This window comes from Panthera onca, chromosome F1 (genome assembly GCF_046562875.1).
Source record: "Panthera onca isolate mPanOnc1 chromosome F1, mPanOnc1 haplotype 2, whole genome shotgun sequence".
NCBI lineage: Eukaryota > Metazoa > Chordata > Mammalia > Carnivora > Felidae > Panthera > Panthera onca.
Genome location: NC_138355.1, coordinates 32,927,390 through 32,943,348, shown reverse-complemented (window position 1 = coordinate 32,943,348; position 15,959 = coordinate 32,927,390). Strand labels below are relative to the sequence as shown.

The 15,959-nt window shown below is 50.0% G+C and overlaps 1 protein-coding gene across 1 annotated transcript in view; it reads left to right on the top strand.

Moving 5' to 3' along the window:
- Positions 1 to 13,678, top strand: part of RPS6KC1 (ribosomal protein S6 kinase C1) — a 317,521-nt gene extending 303,843 nt beyond the window's left edge. Inside the window, exon 16 of the mRNA XM_078440686.2 lies at positions 13,558 to 13,678. Coding sequence (XP_078296812.2) covers positions 13,558 to 13,631 — 74 coding nt within the window. The 3' untranslated portion in view covers positions 13,632 to 13,678. The remainder of the gene's footprint in view (positions 1 to 13,557) is intronic.
- Positions 13,679 to 15,959: the final 2,281 nt, after the last annotated feature.

Below are 15,959 nucleotides of genomic sequence, written 5' to 3'. Positions count from 1 at the left end.
GGGAGTGAGCATCATGGCTACTGCCCTCCCTCGGTACTGACCTCAGCTGGTGGCCTTCTGCGAACCACTGTTTCAGATGCTGCCGGGCTTGGAATCCAGCCGGCTCTTTACTAGCTGTCTAACCACGGGCTAGCCTCTCTTCCCTGTGTGTTGGCTTCCTCACCTGTGCAGGGTGGATGGTCATCGTACGTCATCACGGTGCTGTGGTGGTGGGGGGGGGGGCGTACACGAGGTGCTCAGAGCCATGCTTCATACCTGTTACCCAGTATTAATCCTCATGGCCCTGTTCCCATCCCAGCCGCTCTGGCTGTCTACATGCTTGTGACTTGCTCGCCACCATGGCGTGCAGGCTTCGAGGCAGCTCTCCTCTCCTGGCATCTCCATCACTGACCTGCTGGGGCCCAGCAGCAATTCTGAATGCACTGGGTGAACTCCCTGGGTCTCTTCCGGGGCCCGGTGGAGCTGTGATCTGTCCGGCTGAGTGGCTGACCGTCCGGCTGAGCTGTGATCTGTCCAGCTGACTGCCGTACGTAAGGGCTGGCTCGGCCCTTCCGTTCCACCTCTGGTTCTTCACGACCGTGGGATTGTTTGTTTTCTCCCGTGTCAGAAGGTGTCACTGTCTTTTTCTTAGCCATCTTTGTAGATGTAACAAGTGAAGTCACCAAGGCCTTCAGGCAAAATGAGAAGAAGGGATCCGAAGACAGCTCTTGTATCCTTTTCCTCCCAAACTGCCTCGGTATTAAATAACTATTACTGGAACACCTTTCGTGCCGGGCTCCGGGGACCCAACACAGACAAACTGGACACAGTCCCAGCCTACAGAGAGCTTTCAAGCCCAGGAGGGGGCCCGTAAACCAAATGTGAAGAGGCTGTGGCCGACAGTTAATCCGATGTCCCAGACAAAGTTCTGCTGAGCGGGCTTGTCCACAACAGGTTTGCTGCAGGGAGTTGCGCTCCGTATGCCAGACTGACCGGTGTTTGAGGGAATTGTATAGCATGTTCTGTTTTGGTGTTACTAAGCACATTGCAGGGCTTGGTAAAACCCCTGGATTTGAGTGGTGTAACTTTCATTGCAATTGCCAAGGCTTCCAATTAGCTGTAGGTGGAGAATCCGCTTTGTAAATGGCCCAGTTTTTAGTCTCAGACTGACCGATTCCCACCACTGTGGCTTGCCCACATCACCCGTGCTGCCTTCTCAGGGACCCCACTTGGCATATCAAATTTGTCCCACCGAACAACCATTATTCATAATGAGCCTACTGTGTGATAGCCACTGTGCTGGGCCTGGGAACTGTAAGCTGAATCAGACACGAGCGCCCAGAGGCTGATGCAGCTCAAAGAATTTGCAATCTTTCCCCGAGAAGTTGGGCATAAACAATTTTTGTAAATCTGTTTTTAAGCGTATTAAGAGAGTTTACTTTTGAAAAGAATCTTCAAATTCAGTGTTTGGATTTTCTGTACACTGTGTGTGTGTCTCGAGGGTGGGGCAATCTGGAACTCATGGTAGCTGAAGCTAAGGATAATTAGGAAGACAGTGGCACAGTGTCCCTTCTAGAATGGAAGGGGCCCAGGTAACTGTCCAATCCAACTGCTGGATTTTTACAGATGAGACAATTCAGACCCCAGGACATGACACGAATGTCTCTGGTGGCTGAACTGGCCAGTGGCAGAGCTGGGGCTCATGTCAAATGCTCCCGTCTATGTGCCCCGATGCCTTCTTACACGGCGAAACCAGTTGTCCAGGCTTTCTCGTTTCCAGGTTCCCCCCTTCGGTGCAAAGAAACGGCCGTATAACCTTTCCATAAAACCAGACGGGGCTGTTTAATCTCAGGCCAAATTGCCCCCCAAAAGCACTGGTCCTTGGGGACCCGGGTTCTGCCACTCTCCGTCCACTTGGAGCTTTCGTGCAGAATTTCAACCCCGCTGCAGCATTTGGCTACTTGCAATCACTCCGCTCCAAGAGATTGTGTGATGCTGACAGTCCTCTTGTGCCCAGAAATCCTACTAGAGGAGGAAGGACAGATGCAGCCACCACTGCCCTTGGTGGGGGAGGCCATCGAACAGAAGGGCACGAGAGCAGGGACATGGCACACGAAGCCTATTGTCCCGGCCACGGCAGCCCTGGGCACTTCAGCGCCTGTTCTCCTGGGCTGCTACCGCTTGAGGCAGGTGGAGCACGGACGGGCATGTGGTCCTGGAGGCCGCCCCTGCTAACAGCGGCCCCGGTGGGCATGGGGAGCAGGAAAGGGCCTGGCGTGTTCTTCACGCAATTCCTCACTTATCTGGACTAGCAAAGTACTAACTTCGGGAGTTTGACTCTTCTCGCAAACGAGAACCCGAGGGCTTTGGTGAAATGAGGGGCGGACCAAAATCAAGAGCCTTTCTTCAGAGCTCTCAGAAGCTCTTTAAGGGATGACTTAAGATTTTGGCTGTGTCCTCGTCACCCCCAACTCATCTCTCTGGCTGGGGTCCTCTGCTAGTCCTGGGAAAGGTGATGCCCTTACTGCACGCATTCAGAGCAGAAAAAGGGGAAGGGGCCGCCGGGAAGATCTCGCCGTCATCTGGAAGATGCTGATCTTCAGCTGAGCGCCTGTAAAATGATAACCGGCCTGGCCAGGAGGAGAGGGGACAAAACCAGATAAAAGAAAAGCCCCAAACAAAGAGCGTTCATTTCAGCTCCTCTGTCTTCTTTCAGAGGAAGACTAACTACATGATTGTTGTGAACTAGAGTCAGGACCATGGGGACCAGAACATTCTCTGCTGATTTTCTTTCTTCTCCTTTTTCTATGGAGGGGTGTGTGGAGAAATAGTGGGGGGAAGAGAAACTTGTTGAAGAGAGCCGAGCAAACAATGGCTGGTGAATGCCAAAGCTGGCAGTCAGTGGTTCTTAATGTTTGAATGGAAGTGGCTGGAGCTCGCTTCCCCCCCCCCCCCCACCACCCCCCTCCACGGTCCGTGTTGCCAAGAAAACATGGAGTAGCTGTTTTAAGCATTTACAAATGGTAATGTACCAACAGCTGGTCTCAGTCCAACCGAGCTATTGTAGGGGTATTAAAAAGACAGGCCAGAGTTGGAGATGTACTGCCAACCTCCCTTGCAGAGTTGGGGAACATTTTCCTTGGAAAAAAAAGGTCTTATATTCCTGCAGAGATCGACAGGACGGTTCCTCCCGTGGAGTCAGTGCCTTGCTTGGCAGAGGAGGCCGCGCGGGCAGGCGAGCCAAATGCTTCGGCGACAGGGAAGCTGGGAGTCAGGGGGCTCGCGGCGGATTTATCAGCGCGGCCACGCCGCCTCCCTGCCCGCGGTGCGACGCGATGCGTGTGCACGTGCGTGTGGACTGGGCCGTCCGCGTGGCCCGGGCCGTGTGGCCTCCCATGGCCGGCGCGTGCGCATGAGCCGCCGCCCCGCTACGCTACGGTCCCCTCCTGCTCCGTGTCTCGGCTGTGTGCTCCAGATCCATCGCGCCTTTCCTTTTTGCTCAGGCCAACGGAGGGAGGAGAAAATCTGAAAACTCGGTCCTCCCTCCCCGCCTCCCACCTCCTGTGCCCCTCGATGGCACAGGGAGGCACCTGAGGGAAGGGCAGCCCACCTTCCCCCCCCTCCCCCCCCCCCCCCCCCCCCCCGTTCTTTGTCACAACTCCCTCTGTCGGGGGCACTCTTCAGGGTTTTGTTCATCTCAGGAAATTGTAATACGCAGAGCATGCTTCTTCGCTAAATGTAATTACCAGCGGCCCTGTGTTTATGGATGAGGCATGGTGGAAAGTAATAGAAAATGATTATTTTTCGTTCTGAAGGCCTTCTTTATTAGTGGTGCGGTAGGGACGTCAGCTGCCTTCTCTGAATGGCAATGCAATGTTTTGCTTTCCCCAGCAAGATAAACGATCTTATTTGTTGATGTTTGGTGCTTGAGATGACATTTATGTGAAATAAAAGGGACCAAATTAATAATAAAAAAAAATGATTAGCCAGACACAAATGAAAAATGTACATCTCTCCCCCACCCCAGTTAAGTTGTTTGTATTTACATGCTATTCACAAATAATGGCAAAATGCCCAATAGTTGGATGGCAAGGATTTTTTTTTTCTTTTACAATCATATGGCTTGATTCCGTTTTCCAGATCTTGTCTGAGAGCTGCTATTTGAAATAAAAATGTTTGCATCCGTTTCCCCATTAATCCTTCCGTTGTAATACAACCTGCTGCAGGGAAATGGCAAAACAGATGCAACAATGAAAATTAAAAGGGATGGACACTTATCTTGGGCTATAAAAGCTGCTAACCATGTAGGAACTAGAGAGGCTTTTGGACAGAAAATATGGCAAATGATAGAAACAATCATCGGACTAAGAGTTTGCTATTTGGAAAACTCTGGTGGGACATTTCTCTGCTCGTAACGGCTGGAGGATCACTCCTCAGCTCAGTGTACACCAGAGAGAGTGCTTGTCTGCTTTGCCTTGAGGCCTGTCTTCAATATTTGGTGCGTCTACCCATCTGGTTTCTCATTGGGCTGGAATTTTCTCGACATGAAACAAGCGCTTTGCAAAGAGTCTGTAGACCTCCTATTTTGGGGGCTCCATATTTCGCTTGGAAATATTGCTTCCTGCCCTCTTGGGAATCAGAGGCTCAGAGCAAAGCTGCACTGACCTTGGTCTTTATTTTTGCAACCAAACACATTGTCTCCTGGGAAGGTGGAAGGGTTTATGGCACGAGTAGGGGTGAGGGAGCATGAGTCCACATTGCTCAGACGACTTGGTGAAAAGGAAGAAGGTTCAAATGCACCTTTTTGGGAATATGTGATACCAATTTACGTCCCAGTCTGGGTTTTTTTCCCCCCTATATAATTGCCTGATGTTACCTCATGCTTCTATTCAACTCCTGAATTCATAGGGATTTGGGGGCGTAAGTAGATTCAGCGTTTTTGTGTGTATTTATTGAGCATCACCTGTTTGCAGTCTGGGCGTAATACACAGAGAGAAAGGCAGAAACATGGTCTTTGCCCCCGTACAGCTTATAAACCTCTTGGCGGAGACCGAATTGGCACAATTAAATAGACATAAAGACAAATAGCCAACCTGAGTGGTGCACACGGGAGTTGATGTGTGGGATGTGGGATGAGAACATGACTCAGGGCAGAAGGTTTATGGTGTTGGAGCCCTGCATGCAATGCCGAGGGCACGAGGCAGTACCACTTGCTGATGGACCAAACAAACCCTGGCCGGTGACCTGGACAAGTGGAGGGGATAAGGGCCCACGCGTGTGGAATGTTTGTCCAAATATTTCATGCTTCCGGTGACTAGCCCTTGGCTTGAGTGACACAATGGAATTAGTTTTGGGTCAGACGGAGATGCATTTCAGACCTATCTAGGAGGTCTGGTGGAGGAACACTAGTGGTAAAGAGGTTCTGCAGCTGGGTTAAGTGTTGGCTCTGACTTGGCCTTAATCTTTCAGTATCTCCGTTCTCAAATCTGTGAAATGAGTAGAATCATAGTGCCCACTTTATGGTAACAATATGAGGGTTAAATTGTAGAATATAGCACAGGGCCTAGCACCAAGCACATGCCCAGTAGATGTTAGCATAAACAAAGAACTGTTCTTATCCTCTCGATATATCTGTTTTGTTTTCATTTCTATTCTCGTCTAAGATGTGGGTCCAAGTGTGTGTTAATTGTTCTACTTAGGATCATCATGACGAGGGTGATGCTTCCCTTTTCACTTCAAAGGGAGGCCCACTCCAAATTATGTAGCTGAAGGCAGGAAGCTGGGCCGAATTACCTCTCACGGTCGTTTCTCAGAATCTGGTTCTTGAATCTTTCGAATTCTGCTGCTTCAAAAGCCTTAGCAGGACTTGGCCACAGGGAAGTGTGCCTCTTGGTGAGTGGGTGGGCAGGCAGAGGTTGATTTGGCACAACCCCCAGGACAGAAAAAGTCCCACTGATGATGTAGTTGGGAGCCTGGTTCAGTTGAAAACCTGTGGAAGCATTTTTGTCAGCAGAACCGGTGATCTGCTCCCGGTGCTGCCGAAACCCTCATTACTAGGCAGGAACTCAGTAGCCCAGTGTCAAGGTGTGAGGACTGGCGAATGCAGCAGAGGGACCAAGCTGGTGCTGTGTGAGCAGAGATGGATCAGAGGGCGGGAGGAGGAGGGTCAGGGCCGGGGACATGGCTCTTGTCAAGCTAAACCTTAGGGTAGGTCCTAGCGTGGCGTCCTCGTTCATCACTAACTTGGGCGTGAGCATTGACAGTTACACCCAAATTACAGCCTCGCAAATGTTGGTAGGTGTTAATAATGAGCTCCTCGAGGGAAGCGCCACAGCTTACCCATCTTTGTATTTGATTTCAATGGCACTTGCACTTCCTGGCCCAGAGTGGACTCTTGCTATCTGTTATTAGGTGATTGACTGTGTGAGCACTTCGCGTGTGTGCTGTGCAGAGGAAAACTGCTCCCGGAGACTGGTGTTTTCTTGCCAAGTGTGCCTCCAATACCGATGTGGCTAGAAAGAAAATTCAGGAATTCTGATTTGGCGTTCATTTCGTTGGGCAAGTGAGTCATTTCTAGAACAAATTTCTGTGCCTTACGTGTGGATGTCAGCCTTTGAAAAGGCTAGCCGGATCTTTCTTTTCCTTTCTGGGAAGGGAAGGATATGTGAAATTCAATGACATCTGCTGAAATTCAAACATATTTTTATTTATTCATGGCCATGATCAGGGCAGAACCTCTAATTTCAACCAATAATTAGACTTGACAATAGATGTGGAAATAAAACATTTTTGCTGAATTCACTTGTCATTCCTCCCTGCTGTAGCTGGTGTAACCCAGATGTCAGCTGTCCCCTTATTTTTCTCTTGGAGCTCCCTCTCCCTCAATCCGTTCATACTAATGCTTTAGTGAGCCTTGTGGCATTTACTCAGGGTTCCGTGGGGGAGACACGGAGAGAGGGCCAACACTGCATTCTTCACAGTCACCCACTTAAGTATCTCCTGAGGTCCAAGAACAGTTTTCTAAAGGCATTTTTATTGCTGCTCTACCGAGACTCTCTTTTTCTTTCTCGTCCCACATACCCAGAGCAGAGGCTTCAATCCTGCACCCTCTCTGCCTCCACCCCCAACCTCCAATCCCTCTCCTTGCTACTATTCCATCATTTATTTCATTCCCAGTTGAATGCCATCCTTCCTGCTGCCGTTCACGGCCAATTTAAAGACTTCCAGAGCAAAAGCCCCACCGGCCTTTGCAACTTGACTAACAGTCCTTCTGGAAAGACTTGGAGAATTGCCATTTTCCACACTGATCATACAAGTGTTTATTTAGGCTTTTTTGCTCTGTGGTCCTTGGAATGAAAGTAAGGATTCTGAGATGGCCATATCTGTAGAAAGTTGTTGCTGGCCTTTTCCTGAGCTTTCAGGGGAGTGACGGGGCAGAAGCTAGAAGGTAGAGAGATGGGGGGTGAATGGGAGGTGACGAAGCAGAGACAGTGGGAACAGATGATACTTTCAGGATGTTTCCTTGTGGAGAGGAGAGAGACGGAGCAGGATGAGGGTCAAGAGAAATTTGTTCCACGAAAGAGGGAGATGCCAGCGCATGTCCAAAAGGTGATGAGAAGGAGGAAGTAGAGAGGAAGAGGCTGAGGATTAGAGAAAAGAGGGGATACTCACGGAACGATGTCCCTGAGAAGGGGGGAGGACATAGGGCGCGGAGCACCGGAGGAGGGTCTAGCCACAGAAGAACACAGATGCGTTGGGAAGAGGGAGGGCAGAGGGTACAGGGCTGCGGACAGGTGGGCAGTGGGGCTGGGTGGACGGTGACCTCATGGTAGGCTACGTGAGTGCAGTCTGAAACTCTTTCCAGGTAGGGGCTATGCTGTTGGTGGTGGTTTTTATTTACCACGTGTGTTCCCGGGGCCCACCTGCCAAGCTGGTCTGCAGGCTCCCTGTGGACAAGCGTCTTCTCCGTGGGCTGCCGGATCCAGCTCCTGCTGGTGCTGATTGTTAAATCTTTAGGAAGTTTGCAAGCCAGTCGTTAAAGCGCTGGTAGCATGCAATCAGCCGTGGAGAGAGAGTGTGTGCTCTACGGAAACTGGCAATGACTACAAATCAGAACCTTTTCTTTCCCTGGAAAGCTGGTTCTTAAACATTCAGCAGCACACCATCGCTTTCAACTCTGGTGCTCACCGTTTGCTGCACCGCTTGACCTATCCACCTTGTTGAGCGTGCCGCCCTGTACCTCCTGGAGTGCACGTGACGGCGTTTCTCTGCCGGGCCTCAGTTTCCCCCACTGTTCTCGGGTCTTTGCAGCCTGCAAGACCAGGTGGAAATAGAACACGTGTGGAGGGTGCACTGAGAGGGTGCACGTGGGGGCACATCGCTGAGGGAACGGCCACCGGGGTGTTCATACCGTTCTGCAAGAGACGTTCCCGGTGGCAGTGCCGCGACTCTCTCTACCCACCGGCAAGGGTGGCAAACTTTGGCTTTAATTATTTATTCCTGTGCCTGCAGGCTGACTGAAGGGGGATTTTCCCATCCCTCTCAGCTCCATAAAACACCTGCACGGAAGCAAGCCGTGCGGCTGTCCGGTTGCTGTGGATGCGGGTGCTGTCAGGGCCTTGGAAGCTTGTAACTCACCAGCAGAGCGGCTGGAGCAGACTTCCAGGAGAGGCTCTGGTCTTCCCGGGTCCAGAGCACTGCGGCGGGGCTTGCCTCCCCCCGCCCCTCCCCCTGCCGCAGCTTCCCACAGCTGCTCCTGCCCCGCTGCCTTTGGCCAAGAGCAAACATTGGGGGATCTGGAACTCAGGACCTGAGATGTCACGGGTCTACAGTCCAGGGAGTGTGATGAAGCGGAGAGGGCCCCAGCTTCGGAGTCTTACAGGCCTAGGGTTGAGCGTGGGTTCTGACAGATAACACCCCAGTGACTTTGGGCAAGGTATTAAATCGTCCAGCCTCGGAGTTCTCCTCGGCAAAGGATTTAGTGCGATCATGTCTGCAAAGAGTCTGGCATGTGCTAGGGTCTTAAAGTGTTGGTTGAAGGGCCAGTGTGGGACTGAGGGCGATTAATTAGGGATTGAGTAATTCCCTGACTCTAGGAAAGCCCCTGGACTGCTGCTCTCCTCTGGTCGCTAGTCACTGACACTTCCAATGATGCCCCACGTCTATATGCTTCCATTGCATGCTGGCACTCAGTATAAGGGTGGACACGTTTGGGGGCACCTGGGTCGCTCAGTCAGTGAAGCGCCTGACTCTTGGTTCTGGCTCAGGTCACGATCACACGGTTCGTGAGCTCGAGCCCTGCGTTGGGCTCTGTACCGACAGTGCGGAACATGCTTAGGATTCTGTCTTCTCCCTCTCGCTGCCCTTCCCCTACTTTTTTTCTCTCTCTTTCTCAAAAGAAAGAAACTAAAAAAAAAAAAAAAAAAAAAAAAAAAAGAAGGATGGACACATTTTATGGTGCTGGAAACCAAGCAGGAGGTGAGGTAGGGAGCAAGAGCTGAAAGCAATGGTGTGCTGCTGAATGTTAACAACCCGCTTTCTGGGGGAAAAACCTGATTTGTAGACATTGCCAGTTTCCGTAGAGCACACACTCTCTCTCCACGGCTGATTGCATGCTACCAGCGCTTTAACGACTGGCTTGCAAACTTCCTAAAGATTTAACAATCAGCACCAGCAGGAGCTGGATCCGACAGACCACGGAGAAGATGCTTGTCCACAGGCAGCCTGCAGACCCGTTTTGCAGGTGGGCTCGGAAACACACGTGGTAAATAACAACCACCACCAGCAGCAAAGCGTTTAAGAATAGTTATAAAGCGGCACAAGGCCACGCAAAGAAACCATTTACATTTGAGAGTATTCCATAAAAGGAAGGATCAGAGCTGAGTCAGGCTGGCATTCCAGATGAGAAGGACCTCGACGGAGGGAAGGTAGATCTTTCAGAATGGGAAAATGGCATTCATAAAAGCTCAAAAGAGAGGTCTAGAAAATCCAGCTCAGGAGTGGGTTGGGAACATCACAGAGAAAGAGCAGATGATGAGTTGGTGGCCTGGATCCTGGGCTCTGCGGTCTGAGAAAGGCGGTTTTGAATCCCGGTTCTACCGCTAACATAGGAGATTTATGGCCCTAATTCATAAAATGGAGATGCCATCTACCTTCTAGTGATGTTGTGAGGGTTAGAGATAATACAGGTAGAACGTTGGCTCAGTGCCTGCAGTTAGCGAGGGCTCGATGAATGGCGGTCATTAGTGTTGCCGTTTGCCTTGTCTAGCTTTTCATGCCCCAGTGTCCCCGAGTGTCCTACATACCCAGTGCAGGCCACGGCATGTCCCGGGAGCCCACCTAGAGTACTCTGTCTGACCAATGACATGCCTCCGGGCCAAGGCTGGACAATAGGGCATTTTCGGATTGTTCTCTGTCCCTGCCCTTCCTGACTCTGGTGTCATGGGGCAGCTTTGAGAAGCTCTGGTGTCACTACCTTCTCTTACATGGTGGAACCTGTCACCTTGAGGCTGCTGTTCCCTGGGCCCCCTTTGTCTGCTCATCCTGTCCTCTAGGCGGGAGCATCAGGGAAGCTGCTGGCATATGGGGATCCTTTGGTTTGTTCCATTTATGTTTACTGAACACCTGGGCCTGGCAGTGTGCTGGTCACTGAAAAGCAAGATGAATAAATGGAGCATAGTTTGGCCCTCAAGGTCCCAAACGGTGGTGGCAGTGAGGGTGCTCAGCTGTGTTAGTGTCTACATGTCAGGACAAAGGAGCACATCTATACCACAGCGGACTTGGGCAAAGCCTCCACCTTAACCTGGACATCAGGCCAGTTTGTGGGATGTGTCAGCAACTCCGGAAACCCTAAAGCCTTCCACAAAGCCCTGTATAAATTCTCAAAACACAAATCCTTTAGAGCAAGTCAATGTGAAATCTATCTTCATCTTTTGAGTAAGGGGTGCCGGAAGTGTCCAACACATCAGATAAGATGTTGCTACCAAATGGTTGGGGACTGCGTCGGGACAGCAGGTCCCAAACGTCACCCGATGCCCTCCCCCATTTGGATGGATGACTCTGCTGCACGTGAGCCCCTGTGTGGCCCTTTGTTCAGGTGACCCAACTCTGACATCAGTTAGTGTTTTGCAGATGACTGTACCCCTGCTCTTTCTTCTCTCTCCCACTTGTCTCATTTGTTGTCCTATTTCCCTCCCTCCCTCCTCCTCCTCCTCCTCCTTCTTCTTTTTCTTTGTCTTCTTCTTTTTTTAAAATTCTTCTCTCAAACCTTCAAGGGGCTCTTATAGGCACCAGTTAGACTCTCTGGTTTTAGGGTTAAAGAAATTGCTCATTCTCAGTTAAATTTGTGATGCTTTTCAATCTGTAGAACAAATTATTGGTTCCAATTTACTAGCATTCCATGGAGAAGGATGGTCTGTCAGCAACAAGGAGAGTTTTAGAAAGGTAAGAAATCTGAGGTTTGAGGGGAGGGTGCTGAGGCTAGCATAGGAGTCAGGAATGCACACACACGTGTGCACACACACACACACACACACACACAGACAAACACACATGCTCTCTGAGTTAGGGCAAAATCAGCAGAATCTAGGTAGGCTGGCAGGTGATCTGAAATTCTGGAGGTCAAGACAGAGGGGTAGAGAAGAAACCAGAAAGGAATTTAAGAACCAAATGGACTCAAGCTTCAAAGGGTTAGGCGGAGTAACTGCTAATTGGGAACCAAAGGGCCAGGGGCAGGGCCAGGGGAAGGAGAGGTTATGATGTGGATCCATGCTCTGGGGAGAATTTCATGCCAGTCTGGATCCCCAATGCAGCAGAAATTCTTTGTGTTTCCTGCCAGGGCAATGCTAGGGCAGTGCTAGGGGACATCGAGATGAGCACAATGGTAAAAACCTACGAGAATGCAGAGAAATTGTCACCGGCTTCTGACTTTTATGTCTGACTGACTGTTCAGGTTGGTGAGTGACCGAACATTTTTGGAGTGACCTGCCATGCTTTGGCCAGAAATACAGCTCCGTCTGTGTCACATTGGTGGGGACATGCACCCTGAGCTGTGTTTTCATTAGTGGGATGGGTTGTGCTGAGCCGCTCGCACTTCCTTCTCGGTGGGATTATGACCCAAGACGTATGCTTGTGACACTGGATTCACAGGACTCCCTTCATGGATTTATTTTAAAACTTTTGGGCTTTGAAACTGGTATAATTGTTCATGTTTTCTTCTTTCCTTGACCATTCAGAATCAAATCGCGGTCCATTTCTTAGTGTGTACCTCTTAGAGCACCATTTTATTTATAATTCACTTTTGGGCTCATCCTGTTTTCTTCCCTTATATTTCCCTCACTTATCTTTCCTAATTTCTCTGTGTATGTAATCCACCTCAGTTCTTTTAGAAATCACACTTAGAGTTAAATAAAAGTGATCCTATAATGTTTTGCCTCTACATTGAATACATGTGTATCGAGAGCCCATAGGATGGTTTGCGAATCCTTGAAATCTCAACAAACAATATTGAGAGCTCTCAGGGCTAGATTTCAATGAAAAGGTAAATGGGTGCCCTCAAGGAGATTCTAGTCCCAAGTCATAGATAAAACTGATCGATTCGAGCTAACAGAATTGTTCAGGTACAGGATTATAGAGGTAGTATGAATGGAAAAGTTTAGCTTGGTTCTAAACCCATTTAGGAAACATTATTGAATACCTACAATGCTTGAGGCACCGGATTATTTCCTGTGGTAAAGCTGTTGGGCCACACAGACAATATACACCTTGGTCATGGCAAGGGTGTGGGCTGGGCCAGCTCTCTGGAGGAGGTGACTTGTGAGAGTGTGCTAGCAGGACAAGAGTAGACTAGAGTAGATCTTTGGAAGCTGGAAGACGCGAGCCTTAGCCATTGTGAATGCTTTGAGTGCCTCCGGCATTTTCTTCCTCATCTATCATAGAAGGCTTTTTGGTCAGGTTAAGGAGGTGAATGTTCCTTCCAAAGACTGCTTAAGTCCCAGATTTTTTTCTGCTTGTAGGCAGTACAATTTGCTCTGATCACTTTCCCCTGCCTCTGTCACCTCCTTTTACACGCTGACCAGGTCTTGAGCCAGACAGCCTGTGGGCCAGTAGGTACACCAGGCAGCCAAGCCTCACCTACCTATTGCCATAGAAGCCCAGCTACGAGCAGCACTAAGATGCCCATCGCTGTTTGGAAGAGGGGAGCCAGGGCGGGCCAAGACGGCAGATGGCTAAGAGCGGCATGCTGTTTTCGGGCCCCTCTACCTTTGTTACTGGTGCCATTTGAAGCTGCTGGTTACTGTTTTTAGCTTGGCTGTCCATGGGCTTGAGGAGGGAGCTTTGGTAGTCACTCAGGAATGCAGGTTATTTTTAGCGAAGAGATTCTGCTTCAGGCATGCGCATTGTGTTTCTCCAATGTCAGGCGCGGTAGAAGAGGGCTGGCCACTGGAAACTTGGGGGATCAATCAGATTGGCTGAGAAACTCACAGAAAAAAGAAGAAGGGGGGGGCAGTCACGTATGATCAAGACCCTCTGGTCCGCTGGGATTTTATTTTTAAACCTTGTCTCTTCATTCCTCTTCAGAATGCTGCCCAGGTGAATCAGAGGTAGACCCCAGGAAGGAAGAAAGGGTGGGAGAGAAACTGCCCTGGGGTTGAAGAGCTCCCCAACAGAACTCCGAAGCCGTGGAAACCACACGTATTGGGCCCGATCACGAAAGAACAGGTAGTAGTGAGATGAACACTCACTGAGACATTTTCTCGAGCTTGAAATCAATTGGTAGTGATTTATTTTTTAATGAACTCACGAGAAAGATGGAGTGAAACGAGTGTTTGCCCAAGCACGCCTTCTCCTCGCTCTAGCGGCATACGATTTTCACAGTGGCTACGAATCGTCTAGCTGAACACATTCCTTTCCTTCTCTTCCCCGTCTGACATCCCCGCCTCTGCCTCCTTCAGAGACGGGGAAATCTGAAGGCCAGGGAGTTTCAGTGACTTGTTCAAGGTCATACTAGTTTGGGACTGGAGCCCAGGTGTCCAGATGCCACATTGCCTGTTTTCTATATTATTTCTAAATGGCCTGTGTTTATTGTATTGTTGGGAATATCTCTGTTGTCTACCTTTTGTTCTTATTTTAATGAAAACATTACACGGGAACTTAAAAGGCTGCCCGAGAGAGAGAGGTAGGCGAGGATCATGCTTAGCGTCTGGGAATTACGAGAATGTTTTAGCTCCTTTCCGGGCTACTTTTGTTTGTTTTCTTCTGTGCAGTGTAGCTCCCATTGACTGAGCACCCAAGGCACTGTGTTGGGTGTCGCCACGTGGATTATTTTGCGAACGCATCAGCCTTCGAGGAAAACATCAGACCCATGTTTCCAAAGTCTGAATACTGAGGTACAGAGGGGTTAAGTGGTTTGCTCAAGATCAAATACTAGCAAGGGACAGAGCCGGAGTTAGAAGCCGGGTCTGGCTGCCACAAAGACCGATGGTCTTTCGCTGACTCTGGCTGTTTACAACATACCTGGAAGCATGTTTTTCTGTGTCTTAGGCATGATAGCGGGCCCTCTGATCAGTGGAATGTGCTACCTGTGTTCACTTGCCATGTGGACTTTCAGGAAAGTGCTGGGGGAGATGCAGCCCGTTCCTTCTCACTCTTACATCACTAATCCGTGAAATGTCTCCTCCTGCACCCTCCCAAGAAGTCTCTCTAAAGTGAACGCAGACTGTTTAGACCATTCCTTCCTCAGACCCTCCGCTTTGCTTTACAGCTGCTACCGGTGTCTCTGGGCTCCTACCTTTGTTCCAGAGCTCTTGTTGTGTGTGTTTTGTTTTTCCCCAGTGAGTTTAAAATAATGCAATTTAGCATAATTGAAAGAGTGTTTATTGAATGGCCTCCCAAGGAGCTAGGAGCTGGGTCACAGAGGTGGCTCTGTTACTTCGGATCTCATGACAGGACTGGGCCCTGAGCCACTCATTTATTCTTCTAACAAACACAGTGCCAGGCAGCCTCAAGTTGCAAACGGTCTCGTTGGGAGGAATACAAGTACACAAGGGAACCCCAGTGTCCCAGACACCTCCAGCTTTGTGGGCCAACTGAGCTCAGTGGGACCCAGCCCCCCACAGTCCACCGGTGTCCCCAAGTCTCCAGGGGCTAGCTCACTGCTTCCCTCCTGACCTCTTCAGATGCAGCAGGCTTCCACATTAGGCTGTGTCTGCCCCCCCACCCACACCCCCCTTAATTCATTGCACAAAGATTTCAATATCCCATTTGGAATACTGAAGATACCGGAGGTCCTAAAATGATAGGAATGAGAACGAGGAATCTTATTTTTCTCAGGCAGTGAGGTTCCCAGGCTGGACGGGAGGAGGACAATCATAAGCTTACGGTCCCACCGGGAAGACGTGACCTGCCATAGCAGGCAATGTGTGAAGCAACCTCTAATTGAAAATTAACTTGTGTAGCTCAGACCAACATACCCTAGGAGTTTAGAGAAAGCAGTGGCCAGTAAGAACTGGGATCATCAGAGAGGATTTCAAGGTGAAACCACATGCCCAAAGTCACTTGTGAACCGATTGGTGTCACAAAATGGCCCTCGAGGGCCCCCCGTTCCTCTCCCCGTGCTCTCCCCTCTCGAGCGATACCAATGGAAAACAAATGGTGTGTTCAGTTTACATCCCTACTTAATTCAGTTCTTTTCAGGCCACACAAAGTTTCTGTTTCAACAAAAGCCTCCAGTGGGGCGCCTCTGCAGATTCCCTCTTGTTCTGTCCTAAAACAATGGGATGGGGACAGATCGTGACAGAGTATGGTGAAGGCCGCGGCCGCCCTGCCCGAAAGACACAAACGCTGCCTTTCAAGTCCGCAGCAGTAACCCAATCCCCTTTCCCGTCTCCCTGTGGGATGAGACCAGGTGGAAGAGTGAGGGGGGAGAAGGTCATGGCAGTTTTGACCCGTTCAGGGTGTGTGGAAAAGGGTCTTTTCTTCAC